Genomic DNA, 26,987 nt, shown 5'->3' with positions numbered 1-26,987 from the left:
GGAAGCCTTCTTTTTAAAAAGCTCGGAAGCTTCCTTTCAAGAGGCTCGGATGCCTTCTTTCAAGAGGCTGGGAAGCCTCCTTTCAAGAGGCTCGGAAGCCTCCTTTCAAGAGGCTCGGAAGCCTCCTTTCAAGAGGCTCGGAAGCCTCCTTTCAAGAGGCTCGGAAGCCTCCTTTCAAGAGGCTCGAAGCCTCCTTTCAAGAGGCTCGAAGCCTCCTTTCAAGAGGCTCGGAAGCCTCCTTTCAAGAGGCTCGGAAGCCTCCTTTCAAGATGCAACGGAAGCCTTCTTTTAAGTGGCTCAAAAGCCGCCATTCAAGAGGCTAAGAAGCCTTTCATCAAGAGCTGCGGAAGCCTACTTTCGAGAGATTCAGAAGCTCCCTTCAAGAGGTTCGGAAGCCTCGCTTCAAAGGGCTCGGAATTATTCTTACAAAAGGCTTGGAAGCCTACTTTCAAGAGGGGGTACCTCAATTAATGTAAAAGTTTGAAGGGGTACCTCTCAAGAAAAAGGTTGAGAACCGCTGTATTAGTCGAAATTTTATATTTATTTCTTTATTGGCAATTTTCTATTTTTTTTTGAAAATTTTATACACCTTCTCTTGAATATTCCTCAGAGTGAACCAACCCTGGTTATCGGACCGTTAAGCTTCAAAACGGTGACAAAGTTGATGACAGCTGCATTCCGCTGCACAATTCGATGCACTTTTGTTGTATCTTACGTCGACAGACAATCGTTTGACGTCTAGAATGCATTGCAGTTATCGAACGTCTAGTGTATTTATTTGTTTAAATACACTTGGAGTAGCCTCACAAAACTTCAGTGAACTTTGTTAAATCATTCCCACAATCCACTGGAATAACGTGGTGGGGCCCTCCTTAGCCGTGCGGTAAGACGCGCGGCTACAAAGCAAGACCATGCTGAGCTCGATTCCCGCTGCCGGTCTAGACAATTTTTGGATTGGAAATTGTTTCGACTTCCCTGGGCATAAAAGTATCATCGTGTTAGCCTCATGATATACGAATGCAAAAATGGTAACTTGGCTTAGGAACCTCGCAGCTAATAACTGTGGAAGTACTTAATGAACACTAAGCTGCGAGGCGGCTCTGTCCCAGTGTGGGGATGTAATGCCAATAAGAAGAAGAAAAAGGACGGGTGATAATCGGTGGGTTAGATGTAAAGGTATCTTAAAAATCCGGTGTTCCTATAAATGTGAGACACAGATTCGTCAGATTCTATTCGCAATACATGCAAGACCTAACTGCTAAACATTATTCCTTTTTTTCAGATACATAATGGCCATGGAAAGTACGAAGGTTGGAACCTACGAAAGTAAGGATGACACAGGGGAACATGGGTTCCATTACCAACGTGGCCTTGCATATGGGTCACTTTTAAAGCTGATTCGTAAAAAATACAGCTTTGACTTTTATTACGAGAGGCAAGATGCAGACAAGTTTGACGACCTTACGGTTACAGTCAAACAAAGCGAAACCGTACAGGGGTACTTTGTACAAGTGAAGCATGCGTCTAAAGAAGGATCAACAATCGAGTACAGCCAGTTATTCCCCGACCATAATGATAAAAGCACTAACAGCGATTTCAGTATGTTCAAATATTTCAAATCATATCTCATATTGCAAAAAATGGATCCACGTGAGAAACAATTGATCATATTCACAAATAATACTTTGAGAGAGACGGTTGAACTAAAGAAATTGGTATCATTTTCCGTTGGCAACACTGACAAGATAATGAATGAAGTTCTGCAAATAGTTCCAGCTGGAAGACAGGCGACATTTAAGCCCACTGCAGAGGCCTGCAAGCTGCTCAAGGACTATATCAACAAGGAATTTCTGGCAATAAAGAAATTCATAGTCGATCTTTTCGGGAATGCAACAGATTTAGTTGTGTTGGATAATCATAAACACCTTCTGCATCGGATTCTCAGTCAGACGTTGAATTCTGTAGCCTTTATTGACGGTTTCGATGAGCATAACGCAAACGAAGACGTATTAAAAATTTTAATGCAATCAAACTAGATCTAGATGTCAGTAGTGTTAAGATCTCTCCGAAAAAAGAAATATTCAAGAAATGGCCCGACGTGGATAAAGATTTCTTACCGCTTAAAGAATCAATAACAGACTTATGCCTTAAGGGAAATGTGTCGAAGTTGTTGGTAAATTATAAAGCCGCCTTGATGAATATCATTGAAAAATCAAGACAAACACTGTGTTTTGCGAAATCTTTTATTGACCATAGTAATATATGCAAGACTCTGGAAGGCAAACTGAAATCATTGGAAGGTGTGGAAGTTAAACCAAATGAGATGTTTCTTAATGAGAAAAAGGTCAATCACAAAAACTTGCCTAAGGAAGAGAAAGAATTTACAAATCTCGTAGATGCTCTGGTGGAACTATTTGAGAAAGGAACTGTAAAAGATATTTTAAAACAGTATCGAATTCCACTGTGTCAAGTATTGGAAATATCTGGAAAAGATAAATACAAGTTCAAAAAATCTTTTATAATGTCAAGTATTTTGTGCCAGCAATTGGAAAAAATTCATGAACCTAAATGAAAAGGAAATTACTCTTGAAGAAGCTTTTTGATAATCGTAAAACAAAGATACGTATAATACCCGAGAATAAGGATGAGATTGAACATCTCGCAACCGCTATAGAAGAAGTATTTGAAACAGGAACTATTAATGAGACACTAAATAAATATAAAACTTTTCTTAAAAGCGTTCTAGCTGAAAAGAGGGCAACGAATCATTTCGATTTTCAAAATCCTTTTACGAACATTATGAACTATATAAAATATCTGAATACTTAACGCGAGTAGAAGTTATTCCGGAAGAGATGTTCCTAGATAAGAATTTTCCGGACAAAGGCAATGAGTTTGATTCACTCACAAATGCCATAACGCGATTTTTCAATGATAAAACTGTGGATTATGTACTAAAAAAATACAAATCTGAAATGACGTTGATTATTGAAAAGTCTGGAAATAATTTTAAGTTTACTTCATCATTCATAGCTGGTAGTAAATTATGCAGAGTTTTAGAAAGTGAGATGGGTGAATTGGACGGTGAGGAAGCGAAAAATTCAACAAAAATATTATTGGATGGAAAAGAATCGAAATTCAAAAGCATTCCGACTGATGAAGCCGAGTTCAACTCATTTAAAGATGCACTAAAAAAAATGTTTGAAACCGGTGCGGTGGCTGAAATTTTGGAAAAATATAAATCGGCGCTTTATCAAGTTTTGGAAAAGACGGATAATAAACATGGGCTGAAGTTCAGGAAAACATTCATTGCCAGCAATAGACTATGCAAGGCGTTAGAAAAACAGTTACGGAGTTTGGAGAAAATTTCTGTCACTACAGACACAGACCTTTTCGATGAGAACAGCTTGCCGTCTGAATCTAGGCAATTTGAAGACTTAAAGAATGCTATCGAGGATCTATTCAAAACAGGAAAGGTTGCTGATATATTGAAGGAATATAAAGTGGCACTAAATAATGTCCTTGAAAAAACCGAAGATGGAAAAAAACTGAGATTCAAAACAAATACGAACATCGTTTTATGCAAACTTCTTGAAATTGATCTGAAAAGCTTAAGTAAAGTTAGAATCACTGTACCGTTATCGCTGTTGGATGCCAAGAACTCCAAATTGAAAATTTTTCCAACTGTTGACAGCAACATTATTTCACTCCGAAACGCTGTTCAAAGTTTATGGAAAAATGGCAGCGTTGGTAAAGTTTTGCTCAAGTATCAAACTCCTTTGCAAGAAATTTTGGTAAAAAATTATGATGGATCAATAAAGCTTGCCTCAAGTTTTAAAAATCGAAATGATAATCAAAGCATCAGATTATTGTTCGAATTATTGAAGGCGGATTCTATCGACATGAATTTGGAAGTTAAGCCACAAAGACTATTATTCAAAACTTTGCCTTCTTCTCTCGACCATGTAAATCGACTTAAAAATTCTCTCGTGGAGTTTTTCAAAACAGGCGCCGTAGACGATGTGCTGATCGATTACCAAGTCGGTTTGAAAGATATTCTGAAGCCTTGTTATGAAATTAAATTTTCAAAATCTTTCTCTGAACCCAGCGAAGAATTTGAATTGCTTCACAAACAGTTGCAGAATGACAATATTGATTATTTGGATAGAAGTTTGTCAGTATTTGTGAAAAATCGAATATTAGATGAAAAACTTCTGGTCTAAGAAAAATGCCGTTTTTTGCGGAGAAATCAGACATAGAATCTTTTTTCAAACAGTTTGTCTTGTTGCACAGTCAACCACATGATCTGAACCCGTTCGTGGTTGATGAACTTTTCTTATGTATGAAACCATGGATGAGAACGGACGTGTTTGGAAACTTAAGAAAAGAGGACGGAGAGCGAGCATTCAAAACATTTGAAGAAAGTTTCAAGGAAGCATTAAAAAATGGAACAGAAAAAAATGAAAACAATGTTTTGAGCGAGAGATCGCTTGATGTTTTCCAAAAGCAGTTACAAGATGACTTTGAGAAAGTATATCCGGAGTTGAAAGCACATAAACAGTTGTACATCACCAGACAAGTTACTTACAACTACCCGCGTTCTTTAGGGAGAACGGACGCAGAAACCGAAATCGTAAGTGATCAGTCATTGAAGACATATAAAATCAAATTTAACAACATATTAGATACTTTTTTAAAATCGAATATGAAATATATCGAAATTGCTGATAAACAACTGGTGATCGATTTGAACGACAAGCTTAAAGAATATCAGTGCTTTATTTTGACAGCTGAACCTGGAATGGGGAAAACGATGTTTCTGCATTACGTCGCTCTCGAAATGCAGAAAGAGAACAACATGGGAACGGTACTTCTCGTTGATTTGAATAAAATACAAAACTTGAGTGAAAAAGCAAAAGATAATGTGCTGAATATACTCGAACCAATTTTATCTCCTACAAACTTCAAACGTATTCGGAATGTCATGAATGAATCAACGAAAAACGAACCAATCACGATTTTTTTTGATGCCTTCGATGAAATCCATGAAGTCAACAGGGATATTGTCATAGACCTGTTCAAAGCTCTTTTTCAATCGAAGAGCTTACGACTAATAATCTGTGGAAGAAAACATATTGAGCAGATTCTGACAGAAGGATTCAACACATTTGAATGGAAACCAGTTATGTTATCAATACGTCCTATGGGAGATGAAACCCGAAAACTTATGATGAAAAAAATCTGGAATGTGTCTGACGATAATCTGTTTAACGAATATTCTGAAAGATTGCTTGGCAAAACTAAAGTCCTTATTCCGCTGTGTAACTACCAATGACGCCCATGCGTCTGTGGCATGGACGTCCTTACGTCCCGAGCCAGCTCACCTCTTATAACCTCTCAGGGTCGGCACAACGTGCTGGGGAAAGACTCACCTGTATAAATTTTCGCTCTCAACCTGAAAATAACTTTTCTTTCGGCGCATGCAATAACTTAATCGTTAAATTTGAGATTAACACCAAACCCAAGAAAAAGCTATATTTATTCTCAATCTAGTGATTTTATTTAAGAACAGAACTAATTCGACTCACTCACTGCCCGAAGATTTCACCTACTTGTATCGTTGTCGTCGTCACCAAGACTGTCACGGTTCCGGCCACCGTTCTTCCGTCGCGCTCTGGAACACTGCTTCTCTGGATCGCTTCAACCGTCGCAGGGCTGGTGTTCGATTATCGAACTCGGTGGTGCCAGGTCGTTTGTTAACGTACGACCAGTTCAGCGCATCTGGGAAGGCTTCACAATTCACTTCACTTTTCTTCGGGAGGAATTAAACCTAGCATGCAGTGCGACACCTTGTCTAACCGGTCAAAACTCGCGGACAATTCCCACTCGTGTCGACTTAAACGTACAAACCGGAAGACGACCTCTTCGACTAACTGGCCTCAACGTTAGCTATTAGGAGGACCAGGAATGCCACTAGGTGGCCACTAAAAGCACAACTTGCACTACACTTTTAATGTCTGTGGCATGCTAGGTATTTTAGAAGTAGTCACACTACTAAAACGTCTTTTGTGAATCTACTATCTATATATTTCACTATCGGATAAAACTTTCCGAGCGAGTAAACGTGGGTCAATAATCACCGGTAAAGAAAACGGATTCACACTTGCTGAACACTGTATATTAAAATACTTGGCACCGTATATCTTGGCTTCCCAGGATCTAAGAGCTCCATGTGGGGGACGCTTGTCCCTTATATAGCTTCTAGGTACCACTATCAGCTCATCAGTATCGATCATGCGATTTTTTGGGTTCTTTCCATCCATATCATTTTGGGTAGGGTGTGATAGTGAGGCGCGTGAGCTTGCCTCCACGAATACTCTCGTGGTCCAGTGGGGTGGCTGTGCTTGGATACATATCGAGCAGTGGAGCCTATCTACGAGAGCAATATTCAATCTTCTCTAACGATATCTCTCAATCTAGTACTTCAATTAAATTCTGGTTAGGGTCGTTGGTGAAATTGTGGCAATAAAGCAAAATTTTATTATATAATACAAGTGTAGTTATTGCATGTAATTTACATTTACTGTCACTAGTATATTTCTTTAGGCAAAACTTACACCAAAATAAAGTATTTTGGGTTGTAGCATTTTGAAAATGTTACAGCTGTTGGACAAAATCTTGGCTGAACTTTTTAGAGAGAGGTTCAAAAAGTTTTGTGGCAAAGCCAAGGAGGATCAGGAAAAAGAATTAAACGAACTCGAACGAAATCGATTTGATCAGGTAACAATTTATGAAATGTTCTTTAACACGATTTTTAGAACGAATGCACCAGTTGCAATATATGATGAAATCAGCTCTTTATATGATTCATGCGTTCATGGCAGCTTCGATGAACATTTATTACTGGCAATCAAAACACTTGACGTAACGGAACTGGATAAGAAGTTCAAAAATGTTGGAAACCGAAGAAAATATGACAATTTCCGCCAAAAATGTTTCAAAGCCTCTGAGAAGTCCATTCTCATAGAAATTGTCAACAAAGAAATTAAATTTACTCATCAGTCTTTTGGAGAATTTTTGATTGCAAAATATTTATTCGACAATCTTTACGATCACAAGACCTTCTTGTCAGATATATTTCGCCGGAACGAAAATATAAAAACCTATACCATGATGATGATTGAAAATCATACTGTTAGAAGTATCGACAAAAACGATCAAGAGAAACAAATATGGTTCCAAGATCTTGGCGAGCTTTTCGAAGAATGTAATCAAATAGCATTATTTGCGTGTGAGAGCAGTTGCTTTGAGTTGGTGAAATTTTTTCCTTGGAAAATATAAAACACAATCAGAGAATTTTGTCGGATACGATGAAATGCTTCATGTGGCGATTGGCAATGGAAGCTTAGGCATTTGCAGCCTTCTAATAAATGATTACAAGTTTGATGTCGACAAACCACTAAATGGTAACCCTCCAATCTGTGTATTCAACGTACTTGAAAGAATTATTGATCTGAATTTAGGAAAGGAAGTCAAACCTTTGTATCCTTTGTTCCTTGCCGCTGTGAAAGGTCAAAATGAAATTGTGGAGTTGTTGATCGAAAAAGGTACAAACATTGAACTATCGACGAATAAAGGCCATACGGCAATGCATGTCGCGGCCCTAAGTGGAAAAGTGGATGTTTTGAGAACTTTGATTGATAAAAAAGCCAAAATTGATGTACATGATGAAATCGGTGTGACGCCTCTGCACTGTGCCACTCAAGAAGGTCACAACGATGCAGTGGTATTGTTGATCCGCGAAGGTGCTAACATCGAGCTATCGAGGAAAGATGGCAGAACGGCAATGCATGTCGCTGCCTTCAATGGAAAAGTGGATGTTTTGAGCACTTTGATTGATAAAAAGGCAAAAATTGATGCACATGATGAAAATGGTGTGACGCCTCTGCACTGTGCCGCTCAAGAAGGTCACAACGATGCAGTGGTATTGTTGATCCGCGAAGGTGCTAACATCGAGCTATCGACGAAAGAAGGCGGAACGGCAATGCATGTCGCTGCCCTAAGTGGAAACGTGGATGTTTTGAGAACTCTGATTGATAAAAAAGCCAAAATTGATGCACAAACTGAAAATGGTGGTACGCCTCTGCACTGTGCCGCTCAAGAAGGTCACAACGATGCAGTGGTATTGTTGATCCGCGAAGGTGCTAACATCGAGCTATCGACGAAAGATGGCAGAACGGCAATGCATGTCGCTGCTTTCAAAGGAAGAGTGGATGTTTTGAGCACTTTGATTGATAAAAAGGCAAAAATTGATGCACAAACTGAAAATGGTGTGACGCCTCTGCACTTTGCCGCTCAAGAAGGTCACAACGATGCAGTGGTATTGTTGATCCGCGAAGGTGCTAGCATCGAGCTATCGACGAAAGATGGCAGAACGGCAATGCATGTCGCTGCTTTCAAAGGAAGAGTGGATGTTTTGAGCACTTTGATTGAAAAAAAGGCAAAAATTTATGCACAAACTGAAAATGGTGTGACGCCTCTGCACTTTGCCGCTCAAAAAGGTCACAACGATGCAGTGGTATTGTTGATCCGCAAAGGTGCTAACATCGAGCTATCGGGGAAAGATGGCAGAACGGCAATGCATTCCGCTGCCTTCAATGGAAGAGTGGATGTTTTGAGCACTTTGATTGATAAAAAGGCAAAAATTGATGCACATGATGAAAATGGTTGGACGCCTCTGCACTGTGCCGCTCAAGAAGGTCACAACGATGCAGTGGTATTGTTGATCCGCGAAGGTGCTAACATCGAGCTATCAGCGAAAGATGGCGGAACGGCAATGCATTCCGCTGCCTTCCATGGAAGAGTGGATGTCTTGAGCACTTTGATTGATAAAAAGGCAAAAATTGATGCACATGATGAAAATGGTGTGACGCCTCTGCACTGTGCCGCTCAAGAAGGTCACAACGATGCAGTGGTATTGTTGATCCGCGAAGGTGCTAACATCGAGCTATCGACGAAAGATGGCAGAACGGCAATGCATGTCGCTGCTTATAAAGGAAGAGTGGATGTTTTGAGCACTTTGATTGATAAAAAGCAAAAATTGATGCACAAACTGAAAATGGTGTGACGCCTCTGCACTTTGCCGCTCAAAAATGTCACAACGATGCAGTGGTATTGTTGATCCGCAAAGGTGCTAACATCGAGCTATCGGGGAAAGATGGCAGAACGGCAATGTTTTTCGCTGCTTTCAAAGGAATAGTGGATGTTTTGAGCACTTTGATTGATAAAAAGGCAAAAATTGATGCACAAACTGAAAATGGTGTGACGCCTCTGCACTTTGCCGCTCAAGAAGGTCACAACGATGCAGCGGTATTGTTGATCCGCAAAGGTGCTAACATCGAGCTATCGGCGAAAGATGGCGGAACGGCAATGCATGTCGCTGCCTCCGATGGAAGAGTGGATGTTTTGAGACCTGTGCTTGACTATAAAGCCAAACGTGGTGCTCATGATGAAAATGGTGGGACGCCTCTGCACTGTGCCGCTCAAGAAGGTCACAACGATGCAGTGGTATTGTTGATCCGCGAAGGTGCTAACATCGAGCTATCGACGAAAGATGGCGGAACGGCAATGCATGTCGCTGCCCTAAGTGGAAACGTGGATGTTTTGAGAACTCTGATTGATAAAAAAGCCAAAATTGATGCACAAACTGAAAATGGTGTGACGCCTCTGCACTGTGCCGCTCAAGAAGGTCACAACGATGCAGTGGTATTGTTGATCCGCAAAGGTGCTAACATCGAGCTATCGGCGAAAGATGGCGGAACGGCAATGCATTTCGCTGCCTTCAATGGAAAAGTGGTTGTTTTGAGCACTTTGATTGATAAAAAGGCAAAAATTGATGCACATGATGAAAATGGTGTGACGCCTCTGCACTGTGCCGCTCAAGAAGGTCACAACGATGCAGTGGTATTGTTGATCCGCGAAGGTGCTAACATCGAGCTATCGACGAAAGATGGCGGAACGGCAATGCATGTCGCTGCCCTAAGTGGAAACGTGGATGTTTTGAGAACTCTGATTGATAAAAAGGCCAAAATTGATGCACAAACTGAAAATGGTGTGACGCCTCTGCACTGTGCCGCTCAAGAAGGTCACAACGATGCAGTGGTATTGTTAAATCGCGAGGGCGCCGACAAGGAGCAGAGGGCGGAAAACGGCGGAACGGCAATGCATGTCGCTGCTTTCAAAGGAAGAGTGGATGTTTTGAGCACTTTGATTGATAGAAAGGCAAAAATTTATGCACAAACTGAAAATGGTGTGACGCCTCTGCACTGTGCCGCTCAAGAAGGTCACAACGATGCAGTGGTATTGTTGATCCGCAAAGGTGCTAACATCGAGCTATCGAGGAAAAATGGCAGAACGGCAATGCATGACGCTGCCTTCAATGGAAGAGTGGATGTTTTGAGCACTTTGATTGATAAAAAGGCCAAAATTGATGCACAAAATGAAAATGGTTGGACGCCTCTGCACTGTGCCGCTCAAGAAGGTCACAACGATGCAGTGGTATTGTTGATCCGCAAAGGTGCTAACATCGAGCTATCGAGGAAAGATGGCAGAACGGCAATGCATGTCGCTGCTTTCAAAGGAAGAGTGGATGTTTTGAGCACTTTGATTGATAAAAAGGCCAAAATTGATGCACATGATGAAAATGGTGTGACGCCTCTGCACTGTGCCGCTCAAGAAGGTCACAACGATGCAGTGGTATTGTTGATCCGCAAAGGTGCTAACATCGAGCTATCGGCGAAAGATGGCGGAACGGCAATGCATTACGCTGCCTTCAATGGAAGAGTGGATGTTTTGAGCACTTTGATTGACAAAAAGGCAAAAATTGATGCACATGATGAAAATGGTGTGACGCCTCTGCACTGTGCCGCTCAAGAAGGTCACAACGATGCAGTGGTATTGTTGATCCGCGAAGGTGCTAACATCGAGCTTGCGACGAAAAATGGCAGAACGGCAATGCATGTCGCTGCTTTCAAAGGAAGAGTGGATGTTTTGAGCACTTTGATTGATAAAAAGGCAAAAATTGATGCACAAACTGAAAATGGTGTGACGCCTCTGCACTTTGCCGCTCAAAAAGGTCACAACGATGCAGTGGTATTGTTGATCCGCAAAGGTGCTAACATCGAGCTATCGAGGAAAGATGGCAGAACGGCAATGCATTCCGCTGCCTTCAATGGAAGAGTGGATGTTTTGAGCACTTTGATTGATAAAAAGGCAAAAATTGATGCACATGATGAAAATGGTTGGACGCCTCTGCACTATGCCGCTCAAGAAGGTCACAACGATGCAGTGGTATTGTTGATCCGCAAAGGTGCTAACATCGAGCTATCGGCGAAAGATGGCGGAACGGCAATGCATGTCGCTGCCTCCGATGGAAGAGTGGATGTTTTGAGCACTTTGATTGATAAAAAGGCCAAAATTGATGCACATGATGAAAATGGTGTGACGCCTCTGCACTTTGCCGCTCAAGAAGGTCACAACGATGCAGTGGTATTGTTGATCCGCGAAGGTGCTAACATCGAGCTATCGATGAAAAATGGCGGAACTGCAATGCATGTCGCTGCCTTCAATGGATGAGTGGATGTTTTGAGCACTTTGATTGTTAAAAAAGCCAAAATTGATGCACATGATGAAAATGGTGTGACGCCTCTGCATTGTGCCGCTCAAGAAGGTCACAACGATGCAGTGGTATTGTTGATCCGCAAAGGTGCTAACATCGAGCTATCGGCGAAAGATGGCGGAACGGCAATGCATGTCGCTGCCTCCGATGGAAGAGTGGATGTTTTGAGCACTTTGATTGATAAAAAGGCCAAAATTGATGCACAAAATGAAAATGGTTGGACGCCTCTGCACTGTGCCGCTCAAGAAGGTCACAACGATGCAGTGGTATTGTTGATCCTCAAAGGTGCTAACATCGAGCTATCGAGGAAAGATGGCAGAACGGCAATGCATTTCGCTGCCTTCAATGGAAGAGTGGATGTTTTGTGCACGTTGATTGATGAAAAAGCCAAAATTGATGCACATGATGAAGATGGTTGGACGCCTCTGCACTGTGCCGCTCAAGAAGGTCACAACGATGCAGTGGTATTGTTGATCCGCAAAGGTGCTAACATCGAGCTATCGAGGAAAGATGGCAGAACGGCAATGCATTCCGCTGCCTTCAATGGAAGAGTGGATGTTTTGAGCACTTTGATTGATAAAAGGCCAAAATTGATGCACATGATGAAAATGGTTGACGCCTCTGCACTATGCCGTTCAAGAAGGTCACAACGATGCAGTGGTATTGTTGATCCGCAAAGGTGCTAACATCGAGCTATCGGCGAAAGATGGCGGAACGGCAATGCATGTCGCTGCCTCCGATGGAAGAGTGGATGTTTTGAGCACTTTGATTGATAAAAAGGCCAAAATTGATGCACAAAATGAAAATGGTTGGACGCCTCTGCACTGTGCCGCTCAAGAAGGTCACAACGATGCAGTGGTATTGTTGATCCGCAAAGGTGCTAACATCGAGCTATCGAGGAAAGATGGCAGAACGGCAATGCATTTCGCTGCCTTCAATGGAAGAGTGGATGTTTTGTGCACTTTGATTGATGAAAAAGCCAAAATTGATGCACATGATGAAGATGGTTGGACGCCTCTGCACTGTGCCGCTCAAGAAGGTCACAACGATGCAGTGGTATTGTTGATCCGCAAAGGTGCTAATATCGAGCTATCGAGGAAAGCTGGCAGAACGGCAATGCATTCCGCTGCCTTCAATAGAAGAGTGGATGTTTTGAGCACTTTGATTGATAAAAAGGCAAAAATTGATGCACATGATGAAAATGGTTGACGCCTCTGCACTGTGCCGCTCAAGAAGGTCACAACGATGCAGTGGTATTGTTGATCCGCAAAGGTGCTAACATCGAGCTATCGACGAAATATGGCAGAACGGCAATGCATGTCGCTGCCTTCAATGGAAGAGTGGATGTTTTGTGCACTTTGATTGATGAAAAAGCCAAAATTGATGCACATGATGAAGATGGTTGGACGCCTCTGCACTTTGCCGCTCAACAAGGAAACAACGATGCAGTGGTATTGTTGATCCGCAAAGGTGCTAACATCGAGCTATCGAGGAAAGATGGCAGAACGGCAATGCATTCCGCTGCCTTCAATAGAAGAGTGGATGTTTTGAGCACTTTGATTGATAAAAAGGCAAAAATTGATGCACATGCTGAAAATGGTTGGACGCCTCTGCACTGTGCCGCTCAAGAAGGTCACAACGATGCAGTGGTATTGTTGATCCGCAAAGGTGCTAACATCGAGCTATCGATGAAAGACGGCAGAACGGTAATGCATGTCGCTGCCTCCGATGGAAGAGTGGATGTTTTGAGCACTTTGATTGATAAAAAGGCCAAAATTGATGCACAAACTGAAAATGGTGTGACGCCTCTGCACTTTGCCGCTCAAGAAGGTCACAACGATGCAGTGGTATTGTTGATCCGCGAAGGTGCTAACATCGAGCTATCGCTGAAAGATGGTAGAACGGCAATGCATGTCGCTGCCTTCAATGGAAAAGTGGATGTTTTGAGCACTTTGATTGATAAAAAGGCCAAAATTGATGCACATGATGAAAATGGTGTGACGCCTCTGCACTTTGCCGCTCAAGAAGGTCACAACGATGCAGTGGTATTGTTGATCCGCGAAGGTGCTAACATCGAGCTATCGACAAAAGATGGTAGAACTGCAATGCATGTCGCTGCCTTCAATGGAAGAGTGGATGTTTTGAGCACTTTGATTGTTAAAAAAGCCAAAATTGATGCACATGATGAAAATGGTGTGACGCCTCTGCATTGTGCCGCTCAAGAAGGTCACAACGATGCAGTGATATTGTTGATCCGCAAAGGTGCTAACATCGAGCTATCGAGGAAAGATGGCAGAACGGCAATGCATTCCGCTGCCTTCAATAGAAGAGTGGATGTTTTGAGCACTTTGATTGATAAAAAGGCAAAAATTGATGCACATGATGAAAATGGTTGGACGCCTCTGCACTGTGCCGCTCAAGGAGGTCACAACGATGCAGTGGTATTGTTGATCCGCGAAGGTGCTAACATCGAGCTATCGATGAAAGATGGCGGAACGGCAATGCATGTCGCTGCCCTAAGTGGAAAAGTGGATGTTTTGAGAACTCTGATTGATAAAAAAGCCAAAATTGATCCAAAAACAGCAAATGGTTTGACGCCTCTGCACTGTGCCGCTCAAGAAGGTCACAACGATGCAGTGATATTGTTGATCCGCAAAGGTGCTAACATCGAGCTATCGAGGAAAGATGGCAGAACGGCAATGCATTCCGCTGCCTTCAATGGAAGAGTGGATGTTTTTAGCACTTTGATTGATAAAAGGCAAAATTGATGCACATGCTGAAAATGGTTGACGCCTCTGCACTGTGCCGCTCAAGAAGGTCCCAAAGATGCAGTGGTATTGTTGACCCGCAAAGGAGACAACATCGCGCTCTCGAGGAAAGATGGCAGAACGGCAATGCATTCCGCTGCCTTCAATGGAAGAGTGGATGTTTTGAGCACTTTGATTGATAAAAGGCAAAAATTGATGCACATGCTGAAAATGGTTGGACGCCTCTGCACTGTGCCGCTCAAGAAGGTCACAACGATGCAGTGGTATTGTTGATCCGCGAAGGTGCTAACATCGAGCTATCGACAAAAGATGGTAGAACTGCAATGCATGTCGCTGCCTTCAATGGAAGAGTGGATGTTTTGAGCACTTTGATTGTTAAAAAAGCCAAAATTGATGCACATGATGAAAATGGTGTGACGCCTCTGCATTGTGCCGCTCAAGATGGTCACAACGATGCAGTGGTATTGTTGATCCGCAAAGGTGCTAACATCGAGCTATCGAGGAAAGATGGCAGAACGGCAATGCATTCCGCTGCCTTCAATGGAAGAGTGGATGTTTTGAGCACTTTGATTGATAAAAAGGCAAAAATTGATGCACATGATGAAAATGGTTGGACGCCTCTGCACTGTGCCGCTCAAGGAGGTCACAACGATGCAGTGGTATTGTTGATCCGCAAAGGTGCTAACATCGAGCTATCGAGGAAAGATGGCAGAACGCCACATACCCCTACAAAGGTTTGAGCAAGACGATTTATCTTTAAGATAATTAATAATGACCAATTTTAATCAGATTTGGCAAACAATAAACGATCCGATTATTTCCACAGATATAAATAACATTAACATATACAGTGACCGGCATAATAAAAAGCCCACTAGCCGTTTTTCATTCAAAATGGTCAACTTTGGAGGTCTAGATCTCGGTTGCGAGTGAACCAATTTTGCTGAAAATTTTACCAGATCCCAGAAATAATTTAAATTTTACCACACCTAACCATATTGATTCATAGGGTAAAAAAATATTTGCAGTAATATCAAAATGAATTTTTCGGCAAAAAATTGGTTTTTAAATATCTTAAATTCTGTAGGTCTTCTTCTTCTTCTTCTTCTTATTGGCATTACATCCCCACACTGGGACAGAGCCGCCTCACAGCTTAGTGTTCAGCACTTCCACAGTTTTTAACTGCGAGGTTTCTAAGCCAAGTTTCTCTTTTTTGCACTCGTATATCATGAGGCTAACACGATGATACTTTTATCCCCAGGGAAATCGAGACAATTTCCAATTCGAAAATTGCCTAGACCGACACCGGGAATCGAACCCAGCCACCCTCAGCATGGTCTTGCTTTGTGTGTGCGGCGAGACAGCCCTGTTGTATACCACTCTATATTATATGCTGTTTATGCCGTCTTGGTGTTGGTGACGAGCAAGCAGCCAAGCATCGTTCTCGCTCAGTCAGAGTCCAACAGTGATCCGAGTAAGGCGATACCTTCGCCGAGTGCAATAATGCGCAATGGGTGATTTCCTGGCGCAGCAGCAAGCTACACATTTGGCGACAGTGACAGGTTTTACTGCTCATTTTTTGTTAGTATCAAGAGGTATCAAGTGGAATAATGTTAAAACTAATATGCCTGATAAAAATACTGCGTCATGGAAATCACCCACTGCGCATTCTCAGAAGAAAAGTTAAATTCCTGAACCAAGAAGGATGTTTGCTTTTTACAGTGTTTACGTGGGGACCGGTGCTCCAAATTGGGGAAGACGCGTGTCGTAACCTTACAAATCCTCGCTCTTCAATCAGCGGAAAATTTGTCTTCAACTCCTAAAATTGGAAAGCGTGCTTACGCTCCAAGAAATGAACACTGAATGACCATCGTTTATTTTCATTCGAACAATATAGAATTCCTTGTCAGCCTACTGAGATTGAATTTCAAATGTCTTCTCATTAGCTTCTTAGTATGCTGGCATTTCAAATGCCTACTACGATTGTATTTCAAATACGTTATCATTTTTTTATTATTGTCATTTTAAAATAGTTTTGTTTATTTATGAATCCAATGTAACCAAAAATACGAATGCTTTTTTCCGACTCACTTTATTCCCCACAACGCGGTTGCGTAAGTAAGTAAAACGGAGAAGATTCGACATTGTTTGCGTGTCTTGAGGACCGCAATGGCGTGTTTGGAGGACCACCAAGAAAAGATGAAATGATTGGCGAGTTTTGAGGACCGCAATGGCGAGTTTAGTGGACCGTCAAGAAAAGATTAATTGTTTTGCGATTTTTGAGGACCACAATGGCGTGTTTGGAGGACCGCCAAGAAAAGTTTAAATGACTGGCAAGTTTTGAGGACCGCAATAACGTGTTTAGAGGACGCCAAATGAAGATGGAATGATTTGCGAGTTTTGAGGACCGCAATGGCGTGTTTGGAGCACCGCCTAGTAAAGATGATTTTTTTGCGGGTTTTGAGGGCCGCTGTGAAATGTTGGGAAGACCACCAAGTAGAGATGAAATCATTTGCGTATTTTAAGAATTGCTGTGGGATGTTTGGAGAACCGCCAAGTAAAGATGAAAGAATTTGCGTGTTTTAGTACCGCGATTGCGTGTTTAGTGAACAGCCAAGTAAAGATTAAATGACTTGCGTGTTTTGAAGACCGCCAAGCAAAGTGAAAATGATTAGCGTCGTCGAGTCAAGTACGAAATACTGAAGACGACCACACAGTTATGGTCGAAATATGTATCTGCAAAGATATCGAAATAATTGGTGAAATTAAATGGAGTTACTTAACTCGTCTTAGACGGTTGATGATTAGCGTGTTTTAAGGACCATAATGGCGTATTGGTAAGCTTGCTAAGTGGAGCTTAAATGATTTGCGTGTGAAAGAACTTAAATGTCGTGTTAGGTGGACCGCCAAGAAAAGTTGAGATTTTTTACGTGTTTTGAGAACCGTAATGGCGTGTTGGGAAGACCACCAAGTAAAGTTGGAATGATATGCGGCTTATGATGACAGCCAGATAAATTGAATAGCAGAAGGTTTGCGAGTTGGAACACAGTTCAAAGCATGTCGTGGGCGATTTGAAAGGTCCGTTCGTAGTTGAAATGATTTGATGACGAAAAACACAAAGGTGTGTTAAAAGCACTAGAAAACACAAAACAAGTTTCTGAGGAAACAACAATGGGGCGTTGATCCTAAAGTATCATGCTATGTTTTAACCGAGGTTTTGACAAGGCAAGTAATTTGATCATTTCAGTAAAATTCATTTGACTTGCCAAAGGTTGAACATGTTCAACTTTCTTTTCGTGCAAGTGAGTTGAACGGAGGAGCTTAGACGTTCAAGTCAAGCGACTTGCTCAATTCACTTGCGTAATCTAAGCTTAGTTCAAGATTGCCAATGACTCACCTGGTCACGTATCAAAAATCTAGTTTACCTCAGCCTAGCAGCCAAAGTACCAGTACCATAAGTGCCAAATCGCTGTTGGTGATAAAACAAAACACACACTACAACATAATGCATAATAATCTGCCAAATTCAGCTTGTTGTAGCATGGTTCTACTGAAGCACCGAATTAAAAAAAACTGCAAAGGCACGTTGTAAGAAAGTAATATTGAAGTTGTGGATGCCGCAATGACGCTTTTGAAGAGCCTTGATAATAATAATTGCAAAATAAAGTAATGTTTAGCAATTGTGATATCCCATCTATGGCTCTGCATTTCAACTTCGTATTCTATAAGCAGTGGCAATCCTACGTTTTTGCTCACAAGGCTAACTGGAGACCCCAACTTGGTGCAGCTAATAACGAATGTCAGGAAGAATATTGAATGTATCTCCAAACATGGTGGTTAAATAATACCCAGATTCCTGCCCAGATCTTAATATTGGAGTCCTAATGTTTTGGAAAACTTGCTCGCAAATTTGAAGAAATGGATTATGCTTGAGTTTTAATTCATGCGAAATCACGATGTTTCGCTCCAAAAGCGAATAGAATTAGTCAAGGTTCTTGTCTTATGAGAAGAACACTGCATTAACAAAGTAGAGCCTGAGCATAATAACCTTACATGTCGTAGTTGCTACTCCGTGATTTACCAGAAAAATCGCAATTGCATAGAGAGCCAATGGCTAGGGCATGGGATTTGCACTGAGCACCTCAATGTGCTCAGTTCAAAAGCTCTAGAGGGGTTAACAAACGGCGCTGGCCACGTCCTTTCGGGCTACCGTAGATGTAAAGGAATTGATAAAAGATGCAGTCACTCGCCACATTGTAAACCAAGAACACTTCTGCACTCGCCACGAGAATATTATTGGAATCTAGGTGATAGGTTCTATGGAAGAGGCCCATCTTGATTAACAGGTTGCAATGGATGCCAAAACGAGCTTTCTTTCGCTCTTTTCGATTTCTTACAGTTACGGCTAGAATTAGTCAAGTTGTAGATAAAGAATAAAAGATGGAACCGGTATTCAGTTTTTGCCTTTCTCGTACAACAAAGTTGTACCGAGAAGGCTATCATTTCACTCCGAAAACGAACTTTTTATAGAGGACTCGTAGACCTATAGTGTTATATACCAATCGACTCAGTTCGACGAACTGAGCAAATGTCTGTCTGTCCGTGTGTGTGTCCGTGTGTGTGTGTGTGTATGTGTGCACACTGAAACATTAGACAACTTTTCTAGTACTAAACCTTATTCAATTTTACCGCAGCAAGTTGCATTCGATGGAGAATGTTTTCTTTTGTTCACTATTGAATTTCAAAACGGTTGAACTTCGCAAAAAATAGTAAATATTCAAATAGTTATAACATATGATTATTTCGGTATAAAATGCTCTCGGATGAAAAGGTTATGTTCTCCCAAGACGCACAATTCGAAACTGACAGCATTCAGTTTTTTAACAAGTTCAGGCTCAGCATCATGATGTCACATGAAAAGGCCTTTTCCATCGTACACGGAAGAATAAGTAGCTACACAGAAAAACATAAACCCATAATGAGATATAAAATACCCATTTTAAAGTTTTATACACGGTAAAATTGGAATACTAATTTTCGGAGTAATACTTTTAAATCAATTTAGAGAATATTGCTCATATCTAAAAAATGCGATCCTTAATAATATTTATTATTACCGAGGGGTATTTTTCACGTTTTCGAAAATGTATACTTGACATTTTGACAAATGCATAAAAAGTAGCTTTTTACGAGGGAAGACATTTCCAGTCTAGTGTCATTGCCAAAATGGGATTTCACAATTGTTCTTAATTTAATGGACTTAAAATGTCTAATATTCACTCAGATTTCCCCTGAATTTTCCGAAGTATTTTTCATTTACACTAATAGAAATCCACACATTTTTATTGGCAAAAATCTAAAGAAATTTACAACTAAATTTGATGTGTGCGTTAATAACCACCCGCTATTGGAAAATGCACATAAAGGTTATTAGTTAACAAGGTTTATGAGTGTTTCCACATATATGCTATGCAAACTCATATAGCTGTTATGTGGGAAATGCTATAGTCAAAATTTATGTGTGCTAGGGTCTGTTCACAAATTACGTAACGCTTTTGGAGGTAGGGGGAGGTCCAACTTGCGTTATACTTTGTTACACCAAAAGGTGGGGGAGGGGGTGGGTACTACCACATAACATATAGGCATCTTTGCTGTGGAATGCCCAAGTAACCATGAAGCTATATATGCTTGTAAAAAACACAGCCCTAAAAGTTGACTTGAAGTGGAAAAGGGCAATTATAAGACCGAAATAATGGTTCATTACTTTGGCATGTTGAAATAAAGCACCAGTAATGCATCGCTGCATCCGTACTGCTGATTTAGAGTATCGTTGTCTGACAGTTGATAAATAAATGCAACAACACATCGTTAAAACAGATCTAATGCAATTAGCATTTAGCATGCCGATTTGTGATTGATATACGTGCAATATTGTAATGCTTGGTGTTACTTGGGTGTGGTCCTTCCATGATTTTGGAACGCTAGCGAACCTAGCGGTGGAAGTCAAGCTTTACTGAAAAACGCGCATTAGACAGAGTAGCATCGCATGCTTTGCTGTCTCTATCTTTCGCCTTGGATATACGGGAGTGCTGTTCTTCGATTGTTGCTACACAAAAAGCCTACTTTGAAATTTGCAATTTGTTCTATGATACCTATCTGTTTTGTGGTACTACCAAATGTTACGCATAACGCGAATGAAAATCTATTTGAATGTTTTGCCTTTCTCGTACAATAAAGTTGTACCAGGAAGGCTTTCATTTCACTCCCAAAACGTACTTTTTATAGAGCGCTTGTAGACCCATAGTATTATATACCATTCGATTCAGCTCGACAAACTGAGCAAATGTCTGTCTGTCCGTGTGTGTGTGTGTGCGTATGTGTGTGCACATTGAAACATTAGACAATTTTCTAGTTCTAAACCTGAATCGATTTTGCTACAACAAGTTGCATTCGATGGGGAATGTTTTTTTTCATGTTCGCTATTGAATTACATAATGATGGCACGTCTCAAAAAATAGTAAATATTCAAAGAGTTATGAGACATCATTATTTCGTAACAAATAAGCTATCGATTTTCTACACACTTAAAATAAATCGCCGAATTCGGTAAAATTTTACCGAAATCTCAACAGCAGAACTGTTCGGTAAATAATTTAACTGATTTTCGGTGATTTTGACAGTTGAGCAATGGAGAAAATTTCAAAAAAAATTACCGAACAGTTCAGCTGTTGAGATTTCGGTAAAATTTACCGAATACGGTGAAATGCAGCCCGGTGGCATCCCTATCTCTCACAATAGGATTGTTTTGCAGCCAACATTGCGCGACCGTATCCCACTGACAGTTCTGTATCCTAATGTGAATCAAATGTGATGTTTGTAAACAAAACATATACTATCATGAATTTTACACTGAGATGTTGGCTGCAAAAACATGGCGTCGTGCCACGTGCCACCCACCTGGTGAATGAGGTAATAAACACAATTGATACGTTTGCGTGCGTTTTGACAGATTTCATGAGAAAACTGTCAAAACGCACGCAAACGTATCCATTGTGTTTGGCCCATAAGCAGGAACTAATAATCGGGACCAGACACTGGATTTTCCCGTGTTGCGTTCAAGTTTCAATCGGTGTGTAGGAGTCCTATCACGCTTACTTCAGTTCACCCAAATATGGGTGAAGAGTACCTAAAATCACCAAAAAGTGCACATACCTTGATATGGGTGATTTATGGTTTACCCATATTTGGGTGTTTCAGTATATGAACAGTTTATAGGTGAATATTACCCAAATTTGGGTACTTTTTCAAGCTTTGATCTGCGGGTATTTTCTATTAGAACCTCAGAATTAAATTTTATTCCGATTTCTCAAAACATCAAACAAAAATAGTTATAGAAATATGTGATGAAAATCATTTTTATTCATACAAATTATATTTATTTACGGTGCACTATAATGTTCCCATACGGCAGATTGATGATTGGTGACCGGTAACATGAATGTGGATATGTGATCCACCGTACTTTTGGATTGACATCTCTCGCATCATTCTGGCCGTCGCCTTAAATCCACTTTCCATCCAAATTTCCTGTGTTGCATGCAGTAGGACGAATTTTCCCTGATGGTTGATTCCATTTCTGCCAGCTACAGTTTCCCGGTGGTCAAAGCTGAACGGAAACAAAATTTGTAATTACGAAAGAATATGATCGTGGAAGCATAAATAAAGTGCCTCCGGTCATAGATATTAATTATTTAGTTGAATACTCACCAGTAAAGAAGAAAACTATCTTCAAATTCAAGCATTTCGAGCAAGAGAGAAATTAATAACGCGACCGAGGAGCACACGGTGTCCATGGTGTTCTCGACTGAATGAAAATGTTTTGTTTTTCATCCAAATATGGGTGAATTGATTTACCCATATATAGGTAAAGCTGGTTTGACAAACATTATGAGTGAAGTTTACTGATATTATTGGTATATTTCACCCATAACTATGGTGTACCCAAATATGGGTGAACTGGTACCCATAAATAGGTAAAGTGAACTAAGCGTAGGTATACAACTGAAAAGACACTAACCAGATGCTGTCAGTCATCATTTTCCGCATGATTATTTTTCCGTGCACGCATAACTGACAGCATCGATGTTTTGTTTTTGTTTTTTTGTCTGCTCTGATCATAAATAAGTTCTTTTAAAATTATAAAGTGAGATGAACTTGATGGTTCTTAGTTCCTGCTAGTGCCACCGTGAAGCTAATCGTTGAGATGGAGATTAGTAAAACTACCATCGGGATTGCAGCTGGCGTGACCGGAACGCTGTTCCTGGGCTACTGCATCTACTTCGATCACAAGCGCCGCAAAGATCCGAACTTCAAAAAGAAGCTGCGAGTGAGGCGGTTAGAAGTTCATTTCGTGGAGAAAAGCAGGAAAATTTCTTCGCTTTTCGACCTCTCTCTCGTTCGGAATTAACGTGCTAGTGCCACCGTGAAGCTCGGGTCCGGAATCGTTGAGATGGAGATTAGTAAAACTACTATCGGGATTGCAGCCGACGTGGCCGGAACGCTGTTCCTGAGCTACTGCATCTACTTCTGATCAAAAGCGCCGCAAAGATCCGGACTTCAAAAGAAGCTGAGAGAGGAGGAAAGCGACGAAGGCTGTTTCGGCTGCTGGAGGGCCACGGACGACGATGCCCAACATGGCAGACCATGAAGAAGTGCAAGATTTTTCCTCCAGGAAATTCAGATGGGCAAGGCCATCATCTCTTCCGGTGACATCGAGAACGGTGTCGAGCATCGGCACAGCTTCTCCAAGTCCTCCAACAGACCTTTGCCAGCCCAAGTGTTCACACTACTGATCAATCGTATGCGTCAGTAAGGCGGCGGACAGGGCGGAAGCGATAGCGAGAGGGCCAGATTGCAAGAAATGAACGACGATCTGGAATAGCTTGGAGTGTTATAGAATTCATAGTAGTAGCAACAGACGGAGACTGGAGATACCAAATACAAACAGAGAAATCCTAGAGTACAGCTTCGTCTGCGGTTATCGCCCACGCAGTTTGATGTATCGAATCACACAATAATTATAGAAAGAAGTAAACTAAATCCTACATATGTTACAAGAAGCTTCTCGAAAGAAAGACACTGTTCAGCTGTCCGTGAATTATTTTTTTGCACCGCGTTCAAGTTTTGGCATGTCAAGCGGAATCACTATCCCGTAATCCACATTGTTCGAACTAAAGTGTACTAGGTATGAATGAACATATAAATATTAATATATAACCCATCTGAATTGGTCTATAGAATTGAACTGACTTATTTCTTTATAATTTTCAATTTCTTTTCGGGATTCCGAAGAGAATGCTTTCGGGAATTATTTTCGAAATCCGAAGGGAATCCTTCTGGAGTCCCGCAGCGAATTATTCCGGAATCACGCAGCAAATCCGTCTGGAATTCCGCAGGGAGCCTTGCTGAGATTCCACAAAGAATCATTCCGCAGTCCTTCCGATATTCCATAAGGGATCCCGCAGGGAATCCTTCCGAGATTCTACAGCGTATCCTTCCGGGATTCTCATGGAATCCTTCCAAAACTGCAAGGAAACCTTCCGAGATTCTGCTGAAAATCCTTCCGAGATTCGGGAGGAAATCCTGCGGAGATTCTGCAGTCCATCCTTCCGAGATTCTGCAGGGAATCCTTCAGAGATTCTGCGCGGAATATTTCCTATTTTGCCTATCTATCATTCCTGGCTTATCCAGGGAATCCTTCCGAGATCCTGGTAGGTTATTTGGTTGATTGGTTGCTTGACTGATTGATTGATTGATTGGTCGGCTGATTAGTTGATTAGTTGTTTTGTTGGATGCTTGAATGGTTGATTGGTTGGTTGCTTATTTGGTTGATTAGCTTGTTGGTTGATTTGGTTGATTAGTTTGTTGTTTGATTGGTAGCTTGCTTGGTTGGTTGGTTGCTCAATTAGTTGGTTGGTTGCTTGATTGCTTGGTTGATTATTTGGTTGATTGCTGCTTGATTTGTTAGTTGGTAGTATGGTTGATTGGTTGGTTGCTTGACAGGTTGATTAGTTGATTGGTTGATTAGTTGGTTGGTTGCTTGATTGCTTGGTAGATTGGTAGCTTGTTTGACTGGTTGGTTACTTGATTGGTTGGTTGATTATTTGGTTGGCTGCTGCTTGATTTGTTAGTTGGTAGTATGGTATGATTGATTGGTTGGTTGCTTGACAGGTTGATTGATTGTTTAGTAGGCTGGTTAGTTGATTAGTTGTTTTGTTGGCTGCTTGGTTGGTTATTGGCTGGATGGGTTGGTTATTTAGTTGTTTGATTGGTGATTGGTTAATTGCTTGATTGGTTGATTAGCTGGTTGGTTGTTTGATTGCTTGGTTGATTGGTAGCTTGCTTGAATTGTTGGTTGCTTGATTGTTGGTTGGTTGCTTGACTGGTTGATTGGTTGGTTGCTTGATTGGTTAGTCGGCTAATTAGTTGATTAGTTGTTTTGTTGGTAGCTTGCTTGAATTATTGGTTGTTTGATTATTTAGTTGATTGATTCGTTGGTTATTTGGTTAGTTGGTTGCTGCTTGATTTGTTAGTTGGAAGAATGGTTGATTGGTTGGTTGCTTTTTTTTATTGATTCCTTGATTGGTTGGTAATTTGGTTGATTGGTTGCTTGACTGGTTGATTGATTGTTTGGTCGGCTCGTTAGTTCATATGTTGTTTTGTTGGTTGCTTGATTGGTTGAATGATTGCTTGGATGATTGGTAGCTTGCTTTAAAGGTTGATTATTTGATTGATTGATGCTTGATTCGTTAGTTGGTAGAATGGTTGATTGCTTGATTGTAGGGATTGTAGGGTAAAAGTACACATTATCCTTCTATTTTCGGAGTAAAATGATGCATTTTTATCTTGTATAAAAGGAGTAAAAGTATGCTTTGTTTGACGTATAAGCTATATACTCATAAATGAGTAAACGAAATATACTCCTTTTAGGCGTAGTTCCATTTTTCCAAGATTATGCGTACTTTATAGTGCTAAAAGAGTATAATCGGTTTACCGTGTAGCTCAGGGGGTATGGGCAAAATACCATTTCTTATAAAAAATTGAATAAAGTATTGTCACTCATTTCAAGCACTTATTCTCTAACCGATGCAACAAGTTGCATTCGATGTGGAAACCTATCTCATTGAACGAGAAAGGCATCATCACCGCTAGGTGGATTAATCTGGGTTTTTTCTAATCTTAGCGATTGCTGAAACATGAGAAATATATGGAGAGAAAAAAGTAGGAGAATTGAACTTGGGATTGATCCCACGACCAGCTGCGTATGAGGCAGAAGTAATTATCATATCATTACCTTCCCTTACATGTTATGACAACACTACAGAATAGAATACTAAAAATATATCTGTATCGTTTTGTTATGTTCGTTTGCTATGGCATATAATGCACGAATGTGAACTTTCGGATAAACTAACAAGATTAATTAAGGCGACGTTGGAAAGGGGAAAAACGAGTATTTCAAATTACACGAACGCTTTCGATCCTTTCGGGAACATTCAGAGAGTTACGCTTTGGTATGGAATAACTCTATTAGTATGATTTGTATAAGGACCGTTTAGCAATGTCGAAATTGGTGCTTTGACACGGAACGACAAGATAGAGGAAACCTGCTACAGACATGACCACCCGGAAAACGATGTTCATGACAGGAAAAGACATAAAAGAAGACAATGTAGCTGCACCATGAGTTTGCATCGATGGTGATCAGTCTTGTCTTGAGATGTATTTATCATTCAGATACAGTTTCATATAAAAAGAATTTGATATTTCGCTAGCTCTGATGCTCCCTAAATATCGTGTCAAATTTGATCAGTATTCGGAATATGGCACATATAGTGATTTCGATCACTACTTTTAGAGAGTGTGCGTGTGATTGAAAAAAAAAGTGCGGATAATAAATGCAGAATTTGCTTATCTGCTATATGTGGCCGATAATTTTGCTTGTGTAAGGAATGAAGGCTTTTGAACGAATGCGAAGATGCACAAGATAGTGGTACACTGCTAGCGTGTTTTGTCGATGCGAGATAGCTGGTGTTTATGCCATCATAGCTTGCAAGATATAGGCTAGAAACCCAACTTCGGACGAAGTGCGTTAGATTCTCATTAAATTGCACTAAAAACGCATCATTTAGTTTGACAGATCAAATTCCGAGAGAAAGTTCGTTTCAGAAGAAGTTTGGAGCTGAAACTAGGGCGGTTATTGTGTTCGCGTACTTCAATTGACTGCAGATCTACGGAATCAATACCAGCGATGACAGATCCAGTCAATTTGTTTGTTTCGCGGATGACATGGACATTGTTGGCCGAACATTTGCAAAGGTGGCAGAACACCTACCTGAAACGTGAAGCAACAACTGGTGGTGAATGCATCGTAGACAAAGTACATGCTTGTGGGCGGAACCGAGTGCGACAGGGCCCGCCTGGGAAGCAGTGTTACGATAGACGGGGATACCTTCGAGGTGGTCTAGGTATTTGTCTACCTT

The 26,987-nt window shown here is 41.0% G+C and overlaps 1 protein-coding gene and 1 pseudogene across 1 annotated transcript; both read left to right on the top strand.

Annotated features, from left to right (window-relative positions):
* Positions 1 to 1,283: 1,283 nt before the first annotated feature.
* LOC134221568 (uncharacterized) lies at positions 1,284 to 14,445 on the top strand. The gene is given in 8 exon segments (XM_062700759.1): positions 1,284 to 1,977; positions 2,836 to 4,174; positions 6,696 to 7,267; positions 7,572 to 8,993; positions 9,095 to 11,596; positions 11,669 to 12,160; positions 12,318 to 12,872; positions 12,875 to 14,445. Coding segments are annotated over 8 exon segments (9,141 nt in total). The 5' UTR covers positions 1,284 to 1,289.
* An 8,150-nt stretch (positions 14,446 to 22,595) lies between these two features.
* On the top strand, positions 22,596 to 23,867 carry LOC134221010 (mitochondrial import receptor subunit TOM20 homolog; annotated as a pseudogene).
* Positions 23,868 to 26,987: the final 3,120 nt, after the last annotated feature.

This window comes from Armigeres subalbatus, chromosome 3 (assembly GCF_024139115.2).
Source record: "Armigeres subalbatus isolate Guangzhou_Male chromosome 3, GZ_Asu_2, whole genome shotgun sequence".
Taxonomy (NCBI): domain Eukaryota; kingdom Metazoa; phylum Arthropoda; class Insecta; order Diptera; family Culicidae; genus Armigeres; species Armigeres subalbatus.
Note: the sequence above shows the minus strand (reverse complement) of the source record. Positions and strands in the feature narration are given on the sequence as shown.